The 27368-nt window shown below is 36.6% G+C and overlaps 1 protein-coding gene across 2 annotated transcripts in view; it reads left to right on the top strand.

Annotated features, from left to right (window-relative positions):
- The window catches only part of LOC149561875 (glutathione-disulfide reductase), a 200890-nt gene extending 173942 nt beyond the window's left edge, over positions 1 to 26948 (top strand). For both annotated transcript variants that reach the window (XM_089825405.1, XM_089825404.1), the window contains exons 16-17: positions 26157 to 26210; positions 26413 to 26948. In XM_089825405.1, coding sequence (XP_089681531.1) covers positions 26157 to 26210; positions 26413 to 26517 — 159 coding nt within the window. In that variant the 3' untranslated portion in view covers positions 26518 to 26948. The remainder of the gene's footprint in view (positions 1 to 26156; positions 26211 to 26412) is intronic.
- Positions 26949 to 27368: the final 420 nt, after the last annotated feature.

Below are 27368 nucleotides of genomic sequence, written 5' to 3'. Positions count from 1 at the left end.
CCTCATCATCAATCTCTCACTTTTCCGATTTTTTGTGATTCACAAAGGTGATTTTGACCATTTTTTTCATGAATTGCATGAATAGGCGATTCATGAGATGAAATCGCTGATCTGATTCACCAGTTCAAAAAACATCAGGAACCATGAATCGAATTGCCAAACCGGCAATTTAGGTGATTTCATGGCGATTCTCATTACTATGTTCATTATTTACTAAGTGAATAAGGATAGTTGTATTGTGAAATTCTACCTTGAGGCAGAAGCAACACCATATTTTTATGTTGAGCCACAGTGCATAGTTGTTATGTTCTTTCTTGCAATATTATATATTTATTAGCAGGTTAGATATGATTATAATTTTTGTTGTAAGCTAAATTTATTTAAATACTTTTTTAAAGTTTTGGTTCTTTACAAGAACAGTAGAACTAGCTATTCTTTTAGTACAAGTTTGTGAAGGACATGTTGGAGAACTCAATAATGTACATCCCAATAATAGTCTTGGATATAGCATTTTATGAAGCAAGTACCCCTAAATAGATACAATCAAAGATGAATAGAAGCCCATGCTCACTTCTGAGAATTTAGGGATGTGCAATTTTGCTGCTCTTATGTAAATGTTGCTGAATAGGTACCTATAAACAGCCACAAACAAGGATACACAAATGCCCACCCACGCTTTTAAGAATTAGGGATGTGTAATTTTGCTACTCACATGTGTGTTGATGCGTGTTTTGTATCACTTACATAACATGTTAGGATTTGAATATTCGATATGGAATATCAAACATGCAACTCCTCTCTTGAAAAGTTATTGCTCATGGGACATGAGTATAACTCCAATGTTCCTTACACCGTTGGATACTCGCTCAGTTTTATTGATGTGATTCGCTGGTAATCACGTAGGCGGCCTTACGCTATTCATTCAAGGATGACTTGGACTTTGGTGGAATGATGGTGATGGGTTTGTGAAAGCTAAATGATGTTGATGGAAAGTGATGGTGGTGGAGGGTGAATGGTTCTTTCGACTAGTGTTTTTCTAACTTTCTTCTCCTAAATTCTAAGTCCTAAATTACTTGCTATCCTACTCTTACTCCTATGGATGGAAGGCTAGCAAATGGACTGGGATCGAACCTAATGAGAGCTGACCAGCGGCCTCACTTCCACAGGTGCAATGATAAAAAGGAACAATAAACTAGTTCACCACACAAGGCTTCCCAACCAGCCGCTAGGATGCTAGTAGTCTAGTATTGGTCTCTATCAAACATTTACCAATACTACCATACAACTATTCATCTACTTTAACCTCACTTAAACATCTTCAAATACTACCAACTTTAACAACTTGGAAGAAAATCTAACTATGTGGAAGTAGAAAGCATGCAATACCCAATGTTCTTAATCACCATGTAAATCTCAACAATGAAAAAGAGTGCAATTTTGGTATTATCTTCGCAACAATTTCTCCAACAGTTTACAAATGAGAGCAAATGGCCTTATATAGGGGCCAAAAATACAACAGACGGTGGAGATCAAAACAAGATCAACGATCTAGATTGGATCTTCAAAACCCTAATTAGGGTTGCCACCCCATCGGCCAATGAGAAGCTGCCACCTCATCAATGGACCAATGAAAAAAGTGCAAAAAGTGGCAACCAATGAGAAGGCACCAAAATGGTGGCCAATAAAAAATAGACACTTGTCCTATTCTAGAAGAAAGGGAAATTGCCACTTGGGCTTACATTAAATGATCTAATATAAATCTTCCCTTTTTTTTCATTTTCTTAGCGAAGGCAATGAACTTAGCTAGCCTTTCGTTAACTTCTTCCATAGGAGGACAAGGTGTGTGCTTTGCCCTAAGTTCCATTGACTTCACCACACTGCTTGCTGCTTGTAGCATCTTTTCATGATCCTTCTCATATTCTTTCGCAAATCCAATAAGAGCATTGAGAGAGGAAAGGGTGCTTAGATGCTTTTTCCTGATGGCAACCTTTTCTAGCTCATCCAATCTCGATCCAAGTCTTATCTCATTGATATCCTCTTCTCGGATGTCTTCAAAATCAAGGGTTGCTCCATTGTCACTCATCATGGTCGTAATCGAAGTGTCGATGCCTAGGCTGTGATGTGCAACTGCCTTTTGTATATCCTTTTATTCTACCACCATTGGTATCGTTTATTCGCCTCATTTTCAAGAAGAAGGGTGTTTTGGGCATCATATCCTCTTTGTCTTTCTTAGTGTTTGTCCCCTTAGGATTCTTGCTTGTACTAACATCCTCCATCTCATCGCCCTATTACGGGATGGTAAAGTGGTGGACAATTAGACTAGCAGAACCAAGGGAGGCAATCCTTAGACTAGAACGAAAGAGAGAAATCCGCTTAAGGACCCCTTTCAACTCTAAATGATTTGAAATTACCTTTACCAATAGCCAAGGGGGATTGTCCTTTAGTCTGTCCTTCATCCGTATCATGTCCACTGCATCGATATTGGTGTCAGTTATTTGCTTTATTTTCAAGAAGAAGGGTGTTTTGGGCATCATATCCTCTTTGTCTTTCTTAGTGTTTGTCCACTTGGGATTCTTACTTGCATTAACATCCTCCATGCTCGTTGCCCTATTACGAGATGGTAGAGTGGTGGACCAGAAGGCAAGTAGAACCAAGGGAAGCAATCCTTAGACTAGAATGAAAGAAGGATGTCAGCTTAAGGACCCCTTTCAACTCTAAATGATTAAAATTCACCTTAACCAATAATCGTACAGCGACTTTTCGGAATTAGGAGTAGACCTCAAGAACTTCAAATCCACTTGCAAATTAGAAATTTATCGTGTAATTCACCTCCCAATAAAATTACCCAACTTAGGGCAAAAATCACAGCTTCTTGCAAAAATCAGAATTTTATCTCCCATAGAATTTGGCTCCCACAAATTTTGGCCCCCACAAATTTCGCCAAGCAAGAAGAGTGCAGATCTGCTCTTGCAAAATCGCCAACACCCTGAGAAGGAGAAGTGAGAAGTGAGGAGGAAATGGGAGAGAGGCCTCCTCTTATACCCAACTTTCTTACTCCCCCCAAGCTAGCCGACTTGGACCCTGGGAGAAAGAAAAACAAATAATTAATGCAAAATTATGGCTCACAATTAAATACTTAGCTAAAATTAATTTTGCCATGATGAAAATTGCCAATTAGTTCTAAATTGCACAAGAAAAGTAAACAATGCCTTGGAGATGTTAAATGCTTCCATTTAATGAGGATTTAGTAATTAATACGTCATTAAAATCGGATTTTGGCTAGCCAAAAGCCATTTTTCAATATTAAATTACTAATTTCATTAAAGGCTAAAAAGTTTTCAAGGCAATTTAATTCATTTAAAGCCAAATTTTGCAATTTAAATCCCAATCGATTTAGCTAAGCAATTTTAGCATCACAAATAAAATTATTTCTCTAGAGCCTAAAAATTGATTTTGGAATTTGACTTCACCATCACAAAAATTAATTTTCTTCACCAAAAAATAATTAAGATTTTCCAAAAGACCAAATTTAACAAAATTTTCATTTTTTGAAAATTATCCAAATTTATACCATTATATCCAAAATTTCAAAAGAAAATGTCTAAGTACAAAATTCACAATTTTATCTTGCCAAGTTGGAATTAACTTTGAAATTTGTTCGGCCTAAGGATAGAATCGGTGGCTCTAGAAAATCAAGTTAAAAAAATTTGGGTGAAAATAAGCTAAGTCTCTCCCATTGGCCTGAAAGTATCTAAGGCTCAAAATTCTCGAAAAATCTAAATTGTTGGAGAATCCAAAAATTTGCCGAGGCGATAAAAAAAAGGGGGGTCCCCAAAATTTTGGGGCGATGGTGTGAAAACCTCACAACAATGTGTAAATATTGCTTTATAACCAGTATGATGGAAAAGGTATTTAAGCCACTCTTTTGTAGAAATTCACTTTTTGTTGAGGTGAAATTAGTTTTTGATTAATTGATTAACAGGTTTTGAAGAGACCTGAACCCTTTACATCACATTACAAAAGATTAAGCATTAAGACTCCCAAGACAAAACACAGCTGGAAGAAACACAAAAGCTAGCTGACAAGTAACAAGCAACACACCAGCAAACCCAAAACAAACAAAAAATCGACAAGGAAATGAACAGACAACAAGATCACACTAAGCCAATCCTTGATGGTTTCAGTGACCTTCTCTAGGGTAGTCATCCTCTGCATTGACTCCTTGAGCTCTTGGATATCGGCAGGCACTGCAATAGTCTTCTTCTTGAGGCTCGCATAGGTCCTTTTCTTAGGACCAACAGTCTAACCAGCTTCATCAACATCCTTGCCCACATTCACTATAGACTTAATGTGATTGGGGGCCTCCAGCCTAGCCACGAGTGCCTTCAAGTTGGAAGCAATGACCATGCTTTCTCAGCTATGCTACAAATCCTTTTTAGACTATTATCAGTGTTGTCCATCTTTTGCTTAACTTACTGAAATTTATCTTTGAATTTTTTGTTATTATTTCTAGCAGCAAACATCTCCTCTAGCATTGCTCTTTTTTCTTCCTGAGACCATGTATAATCATCAGGCTTTTGAGAAGCTACAACCTCATTCCCCTTGTCCTTCTACATCTTCTCGACCTTGTCAATCAAGCCCGAACCCTAAGGTTGAGCATCTTGATCTCACGAAAAATCTATTTATTTAGTCTAAAGGAGTAGGTGGACTTAGCCTTCGCAGTTCGAAGCATAGTTACAAGACTCGAACTCGCCTCTAACTCGGAAAGTCAAAATCCAACTCGGACTTTGACTTAGACTCGGCCAGGACTTGGAAAATCGAAAAACCCATGAAATTCAAAGATTTTTAAGGATTTAAAGATTTTTTCATGCATCATTTAGTCATTTAACATCAAATACACAATAATTGAGATAAATTGAAGCTGCTTAACAGTCATACACAATTTTGCATAGATCACATAAGTATAACAACGAATTTCTAAAGGAAAAAAACTGAATAACATAATATAAAGTTAAACATAGTGTCACTCTCAAATGTCTACAATATATGAAATCCATGGAATCAAAAGTTGAAAACATATATCAAAATATCAGCTAGTGTAGAAGAGTAAGGTTCATAGTAGCCTATTCCCTCCTACGAATACGCCTAAGATAAGTCATGGAAGACTTAGATATTGAGAAATATGTTTGTTACAGCTTATGTGCACATTGTAGACAACAGGACTCTCAAGTATGTCTATCAATTTGCTTGGTGAAACACAACCTTCAACAATAGAAGTCTGTTAATAACAATTATAGTTGGCTTACAAATATTTGCCAAGAAAATGATGAAGGACATAGCCAACAACACATATACACGTAAGTCTGAAAGTTTATAACTTTATGTACAACACTAGAGAGTTCTAAAATTCATAAACACGTAGTCTAAAAAAAAAAAAAAAAAGAAGAAAAAAAAAACCTCATATACATCATTATAGAATTCTAACACAAATATATGTAAATCTGAAAATATCTGTACAACATTACTGAACTCTACATGCTGAAAGCGACTTCTTCATAATGAAATATGGATAGTAACCAATATTGGCAGTGAGCCCCACAACATCATTTTTAGAATTAATATACATTGAAAAAAACATCTTCCATAGATCTTTATCATTTTAAAAAAAAGCATTATAAAATATAAAATAAAAAAAATTTGGGAGAGTCCTGGGCTCGGGACTCGGCCAGTCCCTGGACTCGGCAAGTCCACGTGGACTTTGCCAAGACTCGGCCGAGTGCGAGTCCAGAGGCCCATTTGCCTCGGACTCGCAGAGTCCCAGAACACTAGTGTGAAGGACTCCTAGAGTTGGTTTTTTGTTATCATCAAAATCATTTAAACTTAGTTGGCTAGAGGCTTCAATGGGAAGACTTTTAGATCAGACTTAAGCTTTTTCTTCATCTTCTTAGACTCAGAAGAAGCATTTCTATCCGCCCCTTCATCTTTCGTGTCCATCCTTTCTTCCTCGATTAACTTCTTGCCCTTCTTACGAGTCTTCCTCGCAATTAAGGAGGGGGAGATGGGGTTAACCTTTCCTTCGTTTTCAGAACACAAAAGCTTTCTTTTACCAACGACCTTTGGATTATTGGGATTAAGAGAAGTCATAGGTGAAAGGCCTTGGCAATAATCATGGATAAGGAAAATTAAACCTTCATGAAGAAAAGGCTTCCTAGGGGTTTTCCTATTCTCCATAATGCTATGAGAAAGAGAATTGACAAGGAAAAGGGGAACGACATGAGGATTTTATGCCTAAAGTGGTTTAGAAAAATAAAATGGTAGCTATGAACTCTTAAAAATCTCCTATGAACAATAAAGTACTTAGTGATAGCCATCATAACTTTATTCCAAACAGGCTTGATTTGCTATGCTTCAAAAAAATGGAGACCTTCACAAGCATTTCCCTTTCATCCTCTGTCTTAGGAAACTTGATGACCACCTTATCAAAAACAGTTTGTTTCCTTAAAAAAAAATTCATACCTGTAATGGGAAGATCAGTAATATCCGCTCTGAAATCTTCATCAATGGTGATGGTTTTCATGAGAGGGTGACAGTTCATTGTTCGTACCTTAAGTAAAAAGCTTTGTTACCTCCTTATCATATGCATGCAATAACTCCAAGTAAGGAGAGACACCCCCCTTATGCAACTTTCAACAAATCTTCTTATAGCTCTTCCATAATTCATAGGTTGCAAGTTCTCTATTGAGCTCACCTCCCATCTTGCAATTAATAGTAACTCAAAACTTCTCAATAGTCTTCAAAGTAGAGCTTCTATCAATATATAAAAACCTGGCCTTCATGAATACTCGCAAAACTTGTGGGGAATAACTGTCAATTAAATCAACGTGTTTGTCTGAACCCATCTCCTTAATATCTCTTATTACGAAAAACTTAGCTGCCATATCCATTATTAGAAGTAATGACTCCAACTTTACTATGGATCTTATTATATCTTATTAGGGATATGATGTCTTTTCCAGTGTACTTTTCTCACCACCATGTCATTTTTTCCTTAATTTGGGCACCCAAATTAGCTAGACCATTAGCCATACAATTAAGTTTACAGTAAGCATGGGTAATGAAGAATTTATCAAAATATAAAATGATAGAGGTGGGTTCACTAATGATGTGCTCTACAGACCATGAAGCCTTATGGATACCCTTAGTGCAATTTACAACGTTATTGGAATCTCCTTCAAGCCAAACATTTTTGCACTTTATGTCTCTAGCCAAATTAAGAGCTTTGAGAGCCCCCACAACTTCGAAAACATGGTTAAATTGGATTCCCAGAAGATAAGCCATCACTCTTGGATAATTGACATACTAATCCCTAGCAATTGCATCACATCCAGTAGGACTTGGATTACCCTTAACTTTAACCCAATCATTCGGGGGGGTGGGTGGGGGGGTGCGGTTGACACCAAACCAGTCCTTTTCCTATACTTTTTGCTCGTTTGACTATAGTTCAAGAGAAAATATCCCATCACATTCCCAAGATTGAAATCTAGATAGCCTTTAAGAGAGAAGTAATTTTATAGCGAGCCCTTAGGACTTTGAACGAGAATTGAAACCACCATAGGAAGAGATGCCTTGTCCTTAAAAATCCTATTAGTGTGTTCTTTCCATTTGCTCCAAATGACATCGGGAGCAATCGAAGACCAAAAGGATCTTGCCTTCAAGTTTGGATGAGGACACTTACATTGAAAGAAAAAATTCTCAATATGAGCAGAAAAAATCCGGCAAACATTCACTTTCTGAAGAATAGAGGAGTAGACCTCCCTAGAGAAAGGGATATGAAAGAGAAGATGGGTAGCTGAATGTTCCTCTTGCATACATAAATAACATCTGTTATGGAAACAAAAGCCTCTTTCACAAGGATTATCAATAGTGAGCACCTTATTCTTGAGGAAGATGTTATGTCCCCGTTTTTGTCATCATTTGAGTTTTGGAGCTTAGCCTATTATTGTGATCCTCGTAGGATAATTATTGGGGATTGAGGGTTTTTTAAGGTAGAGGCATGGCTTGGGAGGGTCTTGTCTTCTCCACATTTCAGTAAGCTACATGTTGGTCTTCATTTGACTAATATTGGACTTCGTTTGGGCTTAGTTTTGTGTACTTACTATTTGTGGTAACTTGGGTGTTGATTGAGATGGACCCTTTCTATTTTTGAAAGCTACATATGGTCACATGGACAAATAATAAGTATCACTCCTATTTCAGATGACATATTTAAATGATGAGTATTTTTGGGAGTTATTATATTTTTAGTGGCCAAATTATGTTCAATCTTTAAATGAGTAATTATAAATTTATAATTTAATTTTATAATTTCACTTAAGTTGAGGGTTGAGTCATCATTGGAAGGGGGCCATTTATTCAATTAGTTATAAGGCAAGTCAAGTATTAAATACAAAAGGGCAAGGAATTATTATTTATTAAAAGAATCTAATGGAAGCTTCTAATTAATGGTGTGTTGGTGAAGCCACATGGATTATAAAAGTTGGCTTCATGAAGCAAATAAATCATCTTATTGTCTATTTGCTTTTTATTGTTCTTGTGAAGGGTTTCTGAGTTTTCTGAAATTGTTTTCCATTCCCTTGCTGAGGTATGAGGGTTTGATCTGAGAGTTTGAATATTAAGTTGGTGCATCAATCCACTGCTGAGGCAAAGTGGTATTGAATTGTTTTCCAAATCTGAATTTGGAATCTTCTCTATTGTTATCACCTTGACTGAGAACTATCTGATTTGAATTGATAATCTAATCTGGGTGGACGCCCTCCAATTCTGTGTTCACTGTTTCTTGGACACATTATTGAGCAGAGATTGGTAATTGATCTTGGATTGGGCAGCAAGTGTAACTGTTGAATAAATCAGGTGTTGCAAATTCTGAAAGTGAAAAGCCCAAGGAAAATTGTATTCAGCGCTCAATACCTTGGGTTGTGGCATGAGTTTTCTACAAGCATCTAACACTGTTCAAGCATCATTTTCCAGTCTAATATCAAGCCTGGGTATTTGTATTATATTCCCATACTTATATTGAGGGAAGTCTGTTATAGACAGGCAAATTCAAGCTGCTTGGTGATCTGCTAATTAGCGTGGAATTGGCTACTGTTAGGGTGTTTTTTCTCACCTGCATTTGATTGCCATTTATTCCTTTACCTGTGGCGAGTTTCAACTGAGACTTGGGCAGCATTATGAGCTCTGGCAGGTGTGTTAATTAAATCACCTGTTAAGCATTCTTGGCATATGCAGTTCAACGTATTCTTTGGCATCATTTTCGTGGAGCATTGATGCTAGGTTGGGTACCTGCTACAAGTCAGCCATTGCTGGGAATTTGAGGTTTCATATTACTTGTTCAGACTCTTGTGTAAGGCTATTAAAATTAGATGAATAACGTTGCACTTGAATTTCATTTCAGAACTGGCTGCTATTTACTCTGGAGAATTGTCATACTGTAGTTGGCAAAAATTGATGATCATTTCTGAATTGAGCGCATTGGAGTTGATTGTTAACATATTTCAGCACTGTCACTCCCATTAAATTTACTGATATTTAATTCTTCAAAGATTCAAGGGACAAACTCCAAAACACAAAGAATTCGTTATTCATTCCATCAGCATTATGGTAGCATTAAGCTTGCTTCCCAAGTGTTTGACGGAATGTGAAACAACTAAAAAATAGAAAAATTGGTGATTGTCAAGGTTAAGACCAGTGAGGGTTTTTACAATGGCATCAAAGCGGTTTCCTACCAGCCTGTAGAAATTGGGCTTAGTTATTATATTGATCAATGCTTACCTCTAAGATTATTAGAGTGACTTTGTGGTTGGTATTTAGTGACATGGATGGTGACAAGAGAGTCATTCCAGGTAGACATTATACCCGAGTGGATGTACTGATGGAGGATTTGAGATACAATTCAATATTGTGAAACAGTTGAATATGTTAGTGGATGAGTTGAAACAAAACAAACAAATGACAAAATTAATTTCAAATCCAAAATTTGAGCAGAGCGTGATATTGCTTTTTCCAAGGAAGAAATGTGATGATACATTGGTGGGTACAGATGTGTGGGGCATTTCTTATGAGACACTGCATGAGTTGGACATAGTGGATGCGGAGGGTGATTGGAAATCATGTCAAGATGACCCAAATGATGTAGTTATTGGAATGAGTTCCTAGGATCGTGCATTTGATGATGGTGCAATGACAGTGTGAAAGGGAGTGTGCGATCATACTGTCATATCAGCAGCTACTTCCATGCTAGATGAGCCATAATACCTTAGGTGTTTAGGTGTGCGTTGTTGATAGCACACATGATGCTGCACTTCATCAGTTTACATCATTAGCAAACGCGGTTTGGTTTCTAATAGTGGCAATTGGTGATGTTCTTGCATCTATAGATTCTGATGACGATGTGGCTATTGTTAATATAGTTGAGATGATTGTATTTGTCATGAGTAGTAGAGAACCCCATGTTGCACTCAATTTTCCTCTAGCTATATCTTTTGTAGGCGTTGGTGGTGAAGTTGAGATCCTTCTAGTGGATTGGGATTTCAAAGAGGGCTTGCAGAGGAGTTTTGGGATGTGTACATGGTGCCGAGTACATATGGTTTTACTTTTGAGTCTCATGTGCAGGATCCTTTTCAGGTGCACAGTTCAATTACGCATGTGTCAGATAGTGTGTTTGACAACTCACTTTGTGCAATTTGGGAGGGTGAGGTTTGTCAGCTTGCAAAGTTGCTTCCCTATGAGATGTTCACTCCTGAGACATCTAGAGTTAGGTTTGATTCAAGTTGGCACATTCAATCAGTTGCATTAGTGGTGATGCTACAGGAGCTAGTTGGCGATTATAGGAACAGTACAAGATTCTACACTTGGGACCTAGGTAGACTGATGTGTTATTGGTTTTCAAGATTGCATGAGGACAAGCAATATTAGTGAGGGTGGACTGTAATGTCCCCATTTTTGTCAACATTTGAGTTTGAGAGATTAGCCTATTATTGTGATTCTCGTAGGCTAATTATTAGGGATAGAGGGTCTTCTAAGACAGAGGCTTGGCTTAAGAGGGTCATGTCTTCTCCACAATTCAGTAAGCTACAAGTTGGTCTTTGTTTGACTCAGATTGGACTTCATTTGGGCTTAGTTTTGTGTACTTTCTATTTGTGGTAAGTCAAGTGTTGATTGAGATTGACCCTTTCTATTTTTAGAAAGTGGATTTGGTCACATGGACAAATAATAGGTATCACTCCTATTTCAGACGACATATTTAAATGATGAGTATTTTGGGAATTATTATAGTTTTAGTGGCCAAATTATTATTAAATTATTAAATGGCTTAGTATAAATTTATAATATAACTTCATAATTTCACTAGAGGGTTGAGTCAACATTGGAAGGAGGCCATTTATTTAATTAGTTATAAGCCAAGTATTAAATACAAAAGTGCAAGAAATTGTTTCTTATTAAAAGGATCTAATGGAAGCTTCTAATTAATGGTGTGTTGATGAAGCCAAGGGATGATAAAAGGTGGCTTGATAAAGGAAATAAATCATCTGATTGTCTATTTGTTTTTTATTGTTCCTGTGAAGGGTTTCTGAGTTTTCTGAAATTGTTTTCCATTCCCTTGCTGAGGTATAAGGGTTTGCTCTGAGAGTTGAAGATTAAGCTGGCGCATCAATCCACTACTGAGGTAAAGTGGTATTGAATTGTTTTGCGAATCTGAATTTGGAGTGTTCTCTCCTGTTATCACTGTGACTGGGAAGCATCTGATTTGAATTGATAACCCAATCTGGATGGACGTCCTGCAATTCTGTGTTCACCATTTCTTGGATGCATTATTGAGCAGAGATTGGTATTAATTGATCTTGGATTGGGCGGCAAGTGTATCTGCTGAAGAAATCAGGCGTTGTAAATTCTGAAAGTGAAACACCTAAGGAAAATTATATTTAGTGCTCAATACCCTGGGTTGTGCGAGTTTTGTGCAAGCATCTAACACTGTTCGAGCATCATTTCCAGTCTAATATCGGGCCTCGGTATTGGTATTATATTCCCATACTTACTTTGAGGGAAGTCTGTTATAGACAGGCAAATTCAAGCTGCCTGGTGATCTGCTAATTAGCGTGGAATTGGCAGCTGTTAGGGTGTTTTCTCTCACCTGCATTTGATCACCATTTATTCCTTTACCTGTGGTGAGTTTCAGCTGAGACTTGGGCAGCATTGTGAGCCTTGACGGGTGTCTTAATTAAATCACTTGTTTAGCATTCTTGGCATATGCAGTTCAATGTTTTCTTTGGCATCATTTCAGCATTATTGTGGAGCATTGATGCTAGGTCGGGTACCTGCTGCAAGTTGGGCATAGCTGGGAATTTCAGGTTTCATATTACTTGTTCGGACTCTTGTGTAAGGTTATTAAAATAATATGAATAAGGTTGCAGTTGAATTTCATTTCAGAACTGGCTGCTATTTACTCTATGTGCAGAACTGTCATAATGTAGTTGGCAAAAAATGATGATTATTTCTGATTTGAGCACATTGGAGTTGATTGCTAACATATTTTCAGCATTGTCATTCCCATTAAATATATTCATATTTAATTCGTCAATTATTCAAGAGACAATCTCCAAAACACAAAGAATTCATTGTTCATCCCATCAGCATTATAGTAGCATTAAGCTTGCTTCCCAAGTGTTTGACGAAATGTCAAGCAACTAAAAAAATAGAAAAAATAGTGATTGTCAAGGTCAGAACCAGTGAGGGTTTTTACAGAAGAGCCAGTATATAATATTAATTTTGGGAGTCAAGGAAGTAATCCATGAAGCAGTCCAAAAAGGGGGGACTCATTACCAACATTACCAACAGAGAAAGCAGCACACACTGAATAGATTACACTAGAATTCCAGTTCCTCACCAGGCAGTCTTCCACATTCCTTTTGATGAACCATGTATTCGAGGAAACCTGATAGTACAAAGAGATGGGCCAATGGCTGGGAGATTAATCCAAGCATTGTCTGTCCAGTAGTCCACCACCTTACTCCTAAGCATGCTGTTGCACCTTTCTGCTAGCTGAGAATATGCTGGAAACTCAGTCAAAGGTTTGTCTAACAACCAACAATCATCCCAGTATCGAATTCTGCTGCATTACAAAGTTTTAATTTCCTTCCCCGGGGAATCATATATTTAGCCTTTTGGATATTATTCCAAAGATAGTAGCTATTAGTTGTTGAGGGAGCATTGAGAAAAATTTCCAAAGTGGGGAGAAAATACAGGTACTTACCCTTCCAGATCTTAGTCCATTCCTTGTCCTCGCTAAAGAGCTTCCAAATTTATTTGGCCAGTAAAGCCTTATTAAGAAATATGCCGGTCTGATACCAAGGCCACCATGTTTATAAGTTTGCAGACCATGTTCCATGCCACCAAAGGCATACAATTCTTCTCCTCAATAGCTGACCACATGAAACGGTTTTGAATTCTTTTTTTAAGAAAACATTTCTGATTTTTTTTCTTTTTTTGAGTTCTTTCAATAACCTCACCATATTTTGGAGGAATTTTAAGGAGGTTAAAGGCATAGATGGGTGAATTCTGAAGGGTAGCCTTGAGCAATTGAACTTTGCCAGCTTGGCTAAGAAGGGTTCCCTTCCACCCAACTAGTTTTTTGTTGAATCAATAAGAAAGCCAGAATGAATCAGGAGCCTTTAGGCCAAGAGGAAGCCCCAGGTAGGTTAAAGGAAGATTAACAGTTGTACATCCTAATATATTAGAAATTTTTCTGTTCCTGCCAACAGGGGTGTTTATGAAAAATAGAGAGCTCCTATTCCAGTTAATCCATTGTCTAGTAGCCCTAGTGTAATTGTTAAGAGCAACCTTCATGTGTGTAGCTTCTTTAACATAGGATGCACTCATCATGTTTGTATCATCAACAAACTGCTCATGGGAACATATAATAAGTCAAAGAATACCTGATCCCCTGCAGCTCTCCCAAGTTCATAAGTCTCTGGAAAAATCTTCCAAGGCATTCAGCTAATATAACGAAGAGGATAGGGGAGATGGGATCTGCCTGTCTTAGACCTCTGGAAGGTTTGAATAAGTGCAAAGAAGAACCATTCACAATCACGACCATTGTCGAAGTAAAGATCAGTTGCATAGCAATTTGGATAACCTTATCACTGAAACCAAAGGCCTTAAGGCTTTGCAAAGAAAATTCCAGTCCACCCGATCGTAGGCTTTGGAAAGATCAAGCTTCATGAGAAAACCTTGGTTATTAGAGACTTGAAGGGAGTGAATGTTCTCATGGACTGAAATGATGGAATCCAGAAGCTGTCTACCAGAAATAATACCATCTTGCTAAGGAGAGATAATAGTTGGGAGAATCTTGAGCAGCCTAGAAGTGAGCACAATAGAGATTATCTTAGAAACTGAATGGCAGAGGCTGATCAGTCGAATGAAGTCTAAGGAATCATCACCTGGCTTCTTGGGAATAAGAACCAGGAAGGTTGTATCAATCTCCTTGAAGAGAGATTTAGCCCCACAGAACTCTTAAAGAACTCTTTAACTGCATTAGAGAATTCATTCTTCAAGATCTCCCAGAATTCCTGAAAGAAAGACGTAGGGAAGCTATCCAGACTAGGAGCCTTGTCCCCTTCAAAAGAAAAAACAGCCTGCTTGATTTCCAACGAAGAGGGAATGGCAGTTAACAGTTTGTTTTGGTTCTCATTTGGAATAGAGGGGATTGAATCAAGAAGGCAATTCTGGTCTTCAATATTCAGATTGCCATTTGAAGACAGCAAGCCAGAGAAGAACCTAACCATCTCACTCTTAATCTCCATTTCATTATTGATAGCTCCCCTCTTAGTATTTAAATGAGGAATTCTATTAGCCGCTCTATATGTTTGGGAGCAGTTAAGTGAAAGAATCTAGTGTTTTCATCTCCCTCTTTCAGCCATAGTGCCCAAGATCATTGTTTCCAAAATGTCTCCTCTTTGGAAATAATGTCATGGTATTTGACAAGGATATTGTTAAATATATTAGTAACTCTGATAATCATTCTGATCTAACTTCTTTGATCTAATAGATGTGGTAAAGCATGAAGATCCTTAAGTGGATTGGCCTCTTAAATACTTTTAGTTATTAACCTGATTGGCACCTTCCTTGGGAGCATTTAATAAATGTTTTATTGCATAGTTATCTTTAGTGTAAGAGAAGAAAACTCCAGGCTAGCCTACACTGTAAAGGATCAAGAAACAAGTTATGTTTCTTGCTCAAAAGAGAATCTAGTCAATCCAGCAATGGCACTATAGTTCACCCCAAGCTGAGCAACTATTATGTTCGGGCAGGCCACTATATTTTAAGGGCTCCTGCAGTACGCACTTGAGGACAATTGGGGGTCTGTCCTCCCCTATGGGCCACAGCACAGGGAACTCTATCAGGTCATTCAATGGTTAGCCTGGGAACTAACCAACTCGCCCCGCAGGGCCACACCTACTCATTACAGGCCTCTTAACTAATCACAAATCCTTAGAGACGCCAATCTTGGCAAAATATGTTTTTGTTTATATAGAGCTGACCTGGAAAGGGTCATGTCCTTTCTAAGGACATGCCTCTTGGGTACTATATATATAAGAGGTAATAATGTGGATAGAGGACACACTAAACACAATAAGTCTACTCCTCTAGCATTGCTGCCTTATGTGATTTATAGCAGGGATAAAAACATTTTCAAAATAATACGTCATACTTCAAGAACACTAAATATTCTGTCCTGAATATATATAAGAACCATCTCCAACAAAGCTAAAGGTATTATATCAATATTGTTTCATCAGAATTTGCAGAAAACTTACATGGTATCAGAGGTCTGGTAGTCGAAACTTGGCTCTGCAAATTGGTAATTAGATTTAAAACATATCTAGCAAACATCCTTCTACCTTCAATGGCCAGCACAATCAGACTCGAAGACAAGTTTGATGGAAAAGAACTCTTTGTTGCTTGGAAATTCAGAATTATGATGACTCTTGAAGACAATGATGTAATACAGTTTGTTGATAAGGAATCCAAGCAACCTGATGTTGATCGTCATAAAACTATTTGGATTAAAAGAAACAGGAAAGCCATGAAAATCATATTAGATGGAGTTAAAAATGAAATAGTACCTATGCTAATGAAACATCAGACAACATTTAATATGATGAGTGCATTATTAAATGCATATGAGGTTAACAATGCAACTAGAACCCTTGCACTAAAAAGGCAACTAAATCATATAATGATAATGAAGGGAGAATCTATGATTTCATACTTCCTTAGGGTGGCTAGTCTAAGAGATGAACTTGCAAGTATAGGGACTGTAATTCAAAACAAAGAGCTATCAATTATGGCTATAGATGGGTTACCGGATTCATTTGAAACATTCTCACAACTAGTAAGTGCTGGAGACAAACTTCCGAACTTCAATAAACTTAAAAGAGATTGCCTTCGAGAAGAATCTAGGCAACTCAAGAAAGGATGAAAATTGAAAACTGAAGATGACAAACCTCATTCTCAACACAAATTCGTATAAAGGTAAGAAGAAGCACTTCAAGAAGAAGGGTAATCAAAGAAATGACAAACCTAAGAGAGATTTATGTAAAATAAAATGCTGGACACAAGGTTGCATTCATGGATGGTAAAGTAATGACCTGGTCTAAGAACTCTTCCTTTAAGAAATCAAAGTTGATTGGTCAAAGAAAGGGATACTTGTATGAATTAAATATAGAACCTATTCAAGCCTTAATTCATGAACTTGCTGATATAAACAAAATGTGGCATAGAAGGTTAGGTTCTAAACTTCAAAGCCTTATCGACTATGGAGAAGATGGTTACTAGTTTACCTAAGTTGAATAAAGATCATTCAAGCATATGCAAAGGATGCGCTCTAGGTAAGTACACCAAAAGTCCATTTCAAGTTAGCACTAGAAAAACTAACAATGTTTTAGAATTAGTCCACTCAGATTTATGTGGACTTATGTCTGTTCCTTCTCTTGGAGGATTCTAGTACTATATACTTTTTATAGATGATTTCTCTAGGAAATGATGGATTTACTTAAAATGTAAAGAATCAGAAGAAATTCGTAAGAGATTTAAAGAATTCAGATCCTTAACTGAAAACATATCAGGACACAAAATTAAAACTCTTAGGTTTGATAATGGAGGGGAATATACTTCAGATTTGTTTAAACATTTTTGTAAAGAAGCAAGAATTAAGAGGGAGTATACTGTTCCTTATAATCCACAAAAAAATGGGATAGTAGAAAGGAAGAATAGAACAATTATAGAAGTAGCAAGAACTATGATATTTGATTGGAATTTAGAATATTATTTTTGGACAGAAGCCTCATGTGTTGTCTAAATTCAAAATAGAAGTCCTCACTCCCACCTTAGAGATAAAACTCATGAAGAAGTCTTTTCTAAGATTAAACCAAATATAAGTCATCTTAGGATATTTTGGTGCCCAATATACATACATGTTCCAAAAGAAAAGAGAACAAAGTTAGAACCCTCCGGGAGGAAAGGTATTTTTTTCGGGTATAGTGAAACATCTAAAGCATACAAAATTTACATACCTGGTCAAGAGAACTTTGAACATAGTAGAGATGTTATCTTTGAAGAAGAGCTTGCTTTCAAAAGAACCTTAATTTTTGATGATTTCTCTCATATACGTAGTTTTGAAAAAGTCATGAATCTGAGTTTCAAAGGGAGAACATTGAAGAAATTGAAGGTGAAATTCAAAATCTTGAAGAAACTCAAAATCCTAAGAAAAGACCACTTTGGGCTATTAAGACTGTACAGGAAGCACAAGACTTCACTGAACCATCTGGAATATTCAAAATAGAAGTCCTCACTCCCACCTTAGAGATAAAACTCCTGAAGAAGTCTTTACTAAGGTTAAATCTAATAAGCCATCTTAGGATATTTGGGTGCCTAGTATATATACATGTTCCAGAAGAAAAGAGAACTAAATTAGAGCCCTCTAGGAGGAAAGGTATTTTTGTCGGGTATAGTGAAACATCTAAAGCATATAGGATTTTCATACCTAGTCAAAAAAACATTGAACTTAGTAGGGATGTAATATTTGAAGAAGAATTAGCATTCAAAAGAGCCCTAAGTTCTGAAGATCCCTCTCCCTTACTTAGTTTTGAAGAAAATACTAAATTTGAGTTTTAGAGGGAGAACATAGAAGAAATTGAAGATGAAATTCAAAATCTTAATCTTGAGGAAACTCAAAATCCAAGGAAAAGACCACTTTGGGCCGTTAAGACTGTAGAGGAAGCACAAGACTTCATTGCACCATCTTGAACCTTCAGAGAAAGCAAAAGACTCAAAAGATTTTCTAGTTATGCAACAAACATGAGTGATTTATCTAAATCAGAACCAACCAATGTTTCAGATGCTACTAAACATACAATTTGGAAGGATGCTATGACGGAAGAATACCAATCCATTATTAAGAATGATGTTTGGGAAATTGTTCCAAGGCTTGAGGGAAAATCTATTGTTTCTTCTAAGTGGATATTTAAAATCGTGCATGCTGCTGACGGTAGCATTGAAAAATATGAAGCTAGATTCGTAGCTAGAGGATTCTCTCAGAAGGAGGGAATTGATTATGAAAAAACCTTTGCTCCAATTGCCAAATACACCTCTGTAAAAGATGTCCTAGCTATTGTAGCATCGAAGGGATATAAAGTACATCAGATGGATGTGAAAACAGTATTTTTGAATGGAAAAATTACAGAAGATGTATATTTGGAACAACCTAATGGATTTGAAACTCATAATCCTAAAATCTTTGTTTGTAGACTCAAGAAAGCTCTCTATGGGCTTAAATAGGCTCCTAGGGAAAGGTATGAAAGAATCGACACATATCTCACCAATTGAGGATTCTATAAGAATGAAGCTGATCCAAATCTCTAGTATAGAAGGGATAAAGATGATATGTTAATTTTGACACTATATGTTGATGATTTACTAATAATAGGTGATAATCATCTTATAGATCAATGCAAGAAAGATCTAATCAAATTGATGTGAAAGATTTTGGACTCCTTCATTACTTCCTCGGATTGGAAGTGTGGCATATCTTTGACAACATCATACTTAATCAAGGAAAGTATACATTAGAGACCTTGAAGAGATTTGGAATGTGGAACTACGGACCTATGTCTTCTCCAATGGAGACTAATCACAAACTTAAGGAAGCAACATCAAAATCACCCTCCATAGATTCTACTCTTTGCAAATAGATGATTGGGTCTCTTATGTACTTAGTAAATACAAGACTTGATATTCGCTATGTTGTTAATACCATAAGCCAGTTTATGTATGAGCCAAAGGAGATTGACTTGGGTGCAATCAAACACATTATGAGATACTTACAAGGCACTCTTAACCTTGGGATCAAGTATGAGAAAGTTGACTTGGACTTAAATGCTTTCACAAACTCAGATTGGGTTGGACGTGTTACTGATATGAAAAGCACTTCAAGATGTTGTTTCAGTTTAGGCTCAATGATGATATCATGGATATGCAAAAAAGTAGGCATTAGTAGCACAAAGTTCCACAAAAGCCGAATACATTGCAGCTGCAATGACTTCTTGGGAAGCAGTTTGGCTTAGAAAGCTACTTGTGGGATTATTTGGTCAATCCATGAATCCCTCTATTATTCACTGTGATAATTAGAGTTCCATCAAGCTTTCTGTGAATCCAGTTTTTCATGACAGGTCCAAGCATATTGAAATTCCTTACCATTATGTATGAGATATGGTAGATAGGAAAAATTGTCAAGTTAGAATACATTTGCATTGCAAATCAGACAACAGATATTCTTACCAAACCTCACTCTCTCTCTTAGTGAAGATAGATCACTTCAGAAAAAGACTTGGTATGGTTGAATTATAATACATTTGTATTCTTTAATTATTAATAAAATAATTTTGTGTTAAAATTATTATTGTTAGGCTATTGACTGTTATGGGCTTCACCATTTGTATTTATTATCTAAGAGGTGACAATCTCTGAGATAATGAACACTTGTCTAGAAGACATTATGAGAGATGACGATCTCTGAGATAATGTACTAAATAGTAGAGAATTACTGGTAGATCTGGATGAGTTTAAGATCATGTTGCGATATAGATATTTTATGTCTATGAGTTACAACTTGGATAAAGGATGAATTTAACCATTCTCCAAATTTTATCTTGTATATTGACAGATCTTAACTCAGGATCATATTGTGATGTAGGCTTTGTCAGTGTCTATGAGTCACAACTTGGATAAAGGATGAATTTAATCACTCTCCAGATTTTATCTAGTATATTGCATTCCATGCAAAACTATTATCACAGTATATGCGATACGTCATATCACAGGTATAGTAATATGACAAGGTATCATGTGTACAATGATATCACATGCTTAGAAGATTCAGATAGATATAGAGTATCAATATATGCTTAATCATCATAATTGATGAAGCTAGATATGTTATCTCTCATTATGATTATCAAGTTAAGAGAGATTGTTATATATATTAGTAACTCTGACAATCATTCTAATCTGACTTCTTTGATCTAACAGATCTGTTAAAGCATGAAGATCCTTAAGTGGATTTGCTTCTTAAATATTTTAAGTTATTAACCTGATCGGCACCTTCCTTGGGAGCATTTAGTAAATGTTTTATTGCATAGTTATAGTTAGTGTAATTACTAACTAACTGCAAATCCTTAGAGACACCAATCTTGGCAAAAATTTTTTTGGTTATATAGGGCCGACCTGGAAAGGGTCATGTACTTTCTAAGGGCATGCCTCTTGGGTGCTATATATATAAGAGGTAAGAATGTGGATAGAGGACACACTAAACACAATAAGTCTGCTCCTCTAGCATTGCTGCCTTATGCAATTTATAGCAGGGATAAAAACATTTTCAGAATAATACATCATACTTCAAGAACACTAAATATTCTGTTCTGAATATATATAAGAATGATCTCCAGCAAGGCTAAAGGTATTATATCGATATTGTTTCATCACAGTTTGCTGAAAACTTACATGGTATCAGAGGTCTGGTAGTCAAAACATGGCTCTGCAAATTGATAATTACTAAATGTTTTATTGCATATTTATAGTTAGTGTAATTACTAACTAATTGCAAATCCTTAGAGACGCCGATCTTGGCAAAATATATTTTTGTTTATATAGAGCCGACCTGGAAAGGGTCATGTCCTTTTCTAAGGACATGCCTCTTGGGCGCTATATATATAAGAGGTAATAATGTGGATAGAGGACACACTAAACACAATAAGTCTGCTCCTTTAGCATTGCTGCCTTATGCGATTTATAGCAGGGATACAAACATTTTCAGAATAATACATCATACTTCGAGAACACTAAATATTCTGTCCTGAATATATATAAGAACCATCTCCAGCAAGGCTAAAGGTATTATATCGGTATTGTTTCATCAGAATTTGCAGAAAACTTACAGATATCAGTCTCCCTTTCCATAATATCTGAAGAGTACGCTTGAATCTGGATAATGTCTTGCAATTTTTTGAGTTGATTCTAGAAGTCATTCTCGGAAGAAAAAATATCTCCAAACACAACTTTATTCCATTTCTTAATATTGTCTTTGAGAACCCTGAATTTTTGGGCAATGCAAAACATAGTTGGGCAAGCAACTTTGACATTCCACCACTCTTTAATTCTATCTTCAAACTTAGGATGAGATAACCACATTTTTTCCAAATAAAAACTGTAAATTTCTCTTGACAGACACCGGGTTAGCCATGAAAGATATGGGATCATGATCTGATCCAATTCTAGCAACAAAAGTAAGGTTACAAAATATTTAAATAACTAGTCAATAGTAATGAGAGCTCTGCCCAATCTGACTTGCATAAGGTCATTTCCTTGCCTCCTGTTGGACCAAGTGTAGTTATTCCCTTGGATATCAAAGGTCCGTAAGAGCATGTTGGCTAATAAAATCCATAAAGATCTAGTCTATCATCCATCTGTGATGCAATCCCACCATATTTTTTATCATTACAAAGCCAAATGTTGAAGTCTCCCATAATTATCCAGATAAGATCCCTGAAATTTCTTCTGCATTAATAAATTATGTTATTTACATCCAGCAAGTTTAATATAAAATTTGATTCTAGCAGACCTAGTGTTGGGTGCATGGATATTAGATGTAACCCATGTGAAATCATCCCTAATATGGTGAAATTTGACTGATCAGAAATATGGCTGTACCAACAGAGGCCCCATTAGAACTATAGCCTGCAACTCCAGTTTTTTAAAACTTTGATTTTCGCAACCTTCTCCTTAGACGTCTTTGTCTCTTGAACAAATAATTTCCGACTTATGATCGCCAACCATGTTTCTAAGGAAATCCTGCTTGTGAGGGCCATTTAGTCCCTTGATATTCCGCAAAGGAATCTTCATTCATTACCTGGTCAACAGACATCCTGGATGGTTCTCTGTTTCCCATCTGCAACATTCTGCTTGCTTGCCTGCTCCCTCGTATAGTTCCCACATCTGCTTTTGTTCTTCTACTTGCAACTTCAGTTTGTGAAGAGGAAATAGTGACATGGCTTTCCCCATTTTTCTTCCCTTTTTTACCTCTGCCTTTTGTCCACTATTCATCATTCTCTCCTTCCTTATTGGATTTGTTTTGATCCTTTTCCTAAGTGGGATCTCCCCATGAGAGGTAATTGATTTGAAAATTGGGTGGCATGGATCTGACGTAATCATAGGCTCCTAAATCAGAGGAGAAGAAAGAACAATCACCTTCCAAAATATTGTAGTGCCGAGCAACTTCAACAAACTTTGAGAGCTGGCTGTCCTTATCTCCTTACAACGAGTCTTCAACCTTTGATGGGATCTCCTCAGTTTTGCTTGGTGATCCAACACTTTCATTTGTCTCACTTTCTTCCAATGGCATTTTCTTGTTGCGATTAGAGACAACCGCCTCACCTTCCTGGTCCTGGGGGCAGGGGTTATCTGAGGAATCTTTTTCCAGAGCTGTCACCAAAGGACAGTTATTATTCTGGTTGACATCATCTCCTTTGGTAGACGACTTAGGAAGGGAAAGGCCAGAGTTGCTCCCCTCAGCCATGTCATTGACTTTGTTTCCATCACTTTTCTTTTCTTTCCAGACTTTCTTCTGTTCTTTCTTGTCATCTTGTTTCTGCTTCTTCTTGGGGCTCTTCTTACCCCAATGACCAGATTTATTACAGACATAGCAAGCAAAAGGCAGGGAATCAATTGCAATGGGCTGGGGCCACTTCCCCAACTTTGAAACAATCTCAATGGAAAGTGGAAGGTCCACACCCTGGCGGATATTGACACAGATTCTAGCATAAGCTCTTCGAGATTTGGAAGCAGTCATAGGGTCTATGGAGAGAAGCTCACCAAAGGCGCTATTTAATCCCTAAAAGCCATCCTAGTTCCAATATTCCAATGGCAACGAAGGAAACCTAATCTAGATAGGAGCAGAGTCAAAGATTGAATCATTAAAATTAAGGTTTGGTGACCATTTCTGGAGGGCAAGAGCAGATTTTCCACCATCCTTTCCTTTCACTATTCGCCAAGTTTAGTGATTGTGCAGTGATTGTTCATCCGACTGTGGCTCAGTGGACACACAATCTTTAAATTTTCCAGCCTCTGTCAAATCCATCCACATGCTCTGTCATCTCCTTACACAGTTTATGTACCCCGAAAGTCTTCCTCAATCACATTTTGAGCTTGGTTGTTATTTCAGAAATTGGTAGTGGCTGGAAATGGATGGACATGGCATCTCTTCCCAATCACATTGTCCGCATTGATTGAAGTAGAAAAGCTGACAGTGGATATGCAAATTCTTAGTAGTTCTATCCAATGTCTGTTGAGAGTCGACACATCCTTTCGATAACCTTAAAGAAGAAGTCCCAAGCCACCCTGTAATATGCTTTGTTGACGTCTTAACTTTGTAATCATTCCTGATTTTCTTTCTGTCTTCAATGTGTGTGGCACTTCACTTGTTAAGATAATGCTATCTATGATTTCTGTTTCCGGAATAAATCCGTTTTGCTCTTTTGATATTATCCACCCTTTTGTTATTATTTTATTTATTGTATTACACAAAGAGATTGGCATGTAATCACTAAAGAAGGTGCATTCCGTTTTTTTGGTAATAAGAGCAATAACAAAATCATTTAATTCTTTCTACATATCTCTGGGACTTTCAAAAATCTTTTACTAACTGACATAATTCATTTTGCATGGACCCCCAATAGTTTTGGAGGAAACAAGCCGTGAAACTGTCCGGTTCTGGAGCTCTGTCCGGTCGTGGAGCTTTGTCCGGATGTAATTGGAAGAGAGCTTGCTTTTTGAAGATTTTTTTCACAAAGCTTTAGATTGCCCTCTTCTCTTACCATTCTGGGAATGTGATCAAATAAGTTTCCTCAACTGTAACTTTTCCTGACATCCTAAAAGTTGTTTTAATTTTTTTATTGCTGATTCCCCAACCTCCTTGGGACCACAAGCCATGCCTCCATCCAGATTGGCAATTTCTTCAATTTGGTTTTTTGCTTTTCTAGATAGAGCTGATGCATGGAAAAATTTGGTGTTTGCATCACCCTCCTTTAACCATACTTCCCTTGACTTATCTCTCCAATAAACTTCTTCCCTATTCAGAATTTCTGTCAATTCTGCATTTTGTTTTTTTCATGAAATGCTTTCATACCGTCACGATTACTTTCTCATTCAACAATTTCATTTCTTTTTTGATCCTTCCCTTTTCCTTAAATATATTCCACAATTTGCCTTGTTCGAATCTTTTTGTTTCATTTTTATATACTGCAATTTTTTGGCAAATCTGTAGCTTATTGATCCTCCTATCTGCATCTGATTCCACTATCCTCCAATAATCCTAGCAGATTTTTGTCCCTCCACTATATATTCATGAACCTGAAGTTTGTTTATTGATTTTCATATATTTCCCCAATTTCAATTGCGACTGCGAACTGATCTGAAGCTCAGTATGGAAGGGTTTGTGCCTGCACTAGTACATCTGGTATTTGGAACTACTCGAGGAAAGAAAGAACAGATCCAATCTTTATGCTATCAATATAAATTAATGAGTACTTTTTAAATATTAACAGGACTAATATTTTTGTTTTTATAATCTACCTATTTTAATGGATTATTCTCCTACACTGAAAGACTCTCAATTAATGATTGCAGAGACTTTTCTGATTCTTTACTTTTTCAGCAATGCTTGTGCTTTAATAAAACTGCTTATGAATATGAAGCACCGAATTTTGGTCTAGTTTGGCTATTTATCTAAGTTGCTGAATCGTGGGATATTTCCAGCTGATTCCAAATATGAAACATACTGGAATCAGATTCTGAAATGAATCTTCTGTGGGTGCACATCTGGGATTTGTGTTCTATAAATGCCAAAATATTTAGTGATTCTAGTTTGATCTTTTAGATATTTTTAAGACCTAGACTGCTGATTAGCAAACTCTTGAACTTATCTATCATCTAGTTCCGGCTTTATCTTTTTGATAGAGAAACCTGAATTTAAATTAGAATGATATGTTTCAAAATTTGAAATTTGTAATGGTTTTGTTTAGCATATATATTGGTATATGACATTCTTAACTTAATACTATTGTTTAGCTGCATACATACACACATACATACATATGTATGAACACTCCAAAAAATGTACTTGAACCCCCGACCCCCACCCACCCACCCAAAAAAAAGTGCTTTCTGTATCGGCATTTCGTACCCTTTCGTGTTCCCGATTCAGCAACTTAGCTATTTATTTATACTCGACTCCATTTACTAGCTTCTAAGAGTAGAACTAGAAAACAATTACTTGTGAGGACGTTGTCTCCTTCTCATATATCTTCTATTAGATGCCCTTTCTTAATGTTGGCTAATGTTGCTGAAGTTCTGGGTGGACACTTTAGTATTTCTTATACAGCTAGCTGATAAAAAACATGCAAAAATGTAACCATGTTTCTTAGTTAATAATTATTTATTGTTGATTGGAGCTGCAGTTGAATATAGTTGTTTGACTTTGATGATTTCAGGGAATTGCCGTGGCTTTGAAAAGTGGGGCTACAAAGGCACATTTTGATTCTACTGTAAGTTGGTATATGCTTCCAGTTATATTTTAGATATTCCAATCAAGAAACCAAGTGAAACCAGTCTGAGACAATTAAAGTAATAATGTTAGAGATGCAATGAGACAATGCTTTATAGCTAGGCTATATTTTTGGTCATCCGTGATTGTTACAGGAAGCATTCTGACTTGTTCATTTTCTTTTTTCTTGTTGTTTGCTTCAGGTTGGCATCCACCCCTCAGCTGCAGAAGAATTTGTTACAATGCGTACTGCTACCAGGCGTATTTCTGCTGGTACTCCAGTAAAGAAAGACTATCAAATATCATAGTAAATGATAGCTTTCAATATTTTACGTCCTCGCTATTGTTATAGATTGGTGATTATAATGAGATAGGATGTGTTAATAACAGTTACAGTTGTGGAGAAGGAGAAAAAGTTGCCTATTTTTTTTTTTTTTTTGACTGTTCAGAACATTATTATTTTTTGCTTATTGAGCAAATACATTTTTTTTGTCATCACATGCTCAATAGAAAGGCTGGATAACCAGACCTTAACTCATGAGTGTAATTGGTTACTTAAGTTCTTAGTCACCATACTAGGCATGTACGACGGATCTATAGAAAAGGGCTTCCCATGAATAAATTACATCCCTCCCTTTTTTACAGCCCATCTCTGTGGGCATGGACTACTGTTTACTGTAATTCATTTTTCTTCATTTTACTGAGCCCATCTTTGTGGGCATGGACTCTGTTCACTGTATTTCTCTTTTCTTCATTTTACTGTCATCGAGAAAATCGTTTTTCATGAAGATCAGTCATGATAATGATTTGCTACACATTATGTGGGAAAATGAAGTCTTTTTTTTTTGTCTGTTTTTCAGTTTTAATGAAGATTTAGTATCTATATGGTGAATTATGTGAAAAAACAGACAGTTCATTTGAGGTGATTTGTGGACAATGCGAAGGATCATAATCTTATAGATATAGAATAAATACCATCATGTGAATTAAACTAAAATATATATGTATGTGTCCCGTCATTGTACAAGCGTCACAGGAATGTCTTCACCCTTGAACATCTGAATGCTGATCTGAGAGCAAAAATTTGGAGACAATTGTGAAATTCATTTTAGCTGAAACGAACTTTGAATTTTATCTCGACAGGAAAGAAGACACAGGA

The sequence above is a fragment of the Cupressus sempervirens genome, chromosome 4 (assembly GCF_028749045.1).
Source record: "Cupressus sempervirens isolate cs-2001-9-10 chromosome 4, ASM2874904v1, whole genome shotgun sequence".
NCBI lineage: Eukaryota > Viridiplantae > Streptophyta > Pinopsida > Cupressales > Cupressaceae > Cupressus > Cupressus sempervirens.
Note: the sequence above shows the minus strand (reverse complement) of the source record. Positions and strands in the feature narration are given on the sequence as shown.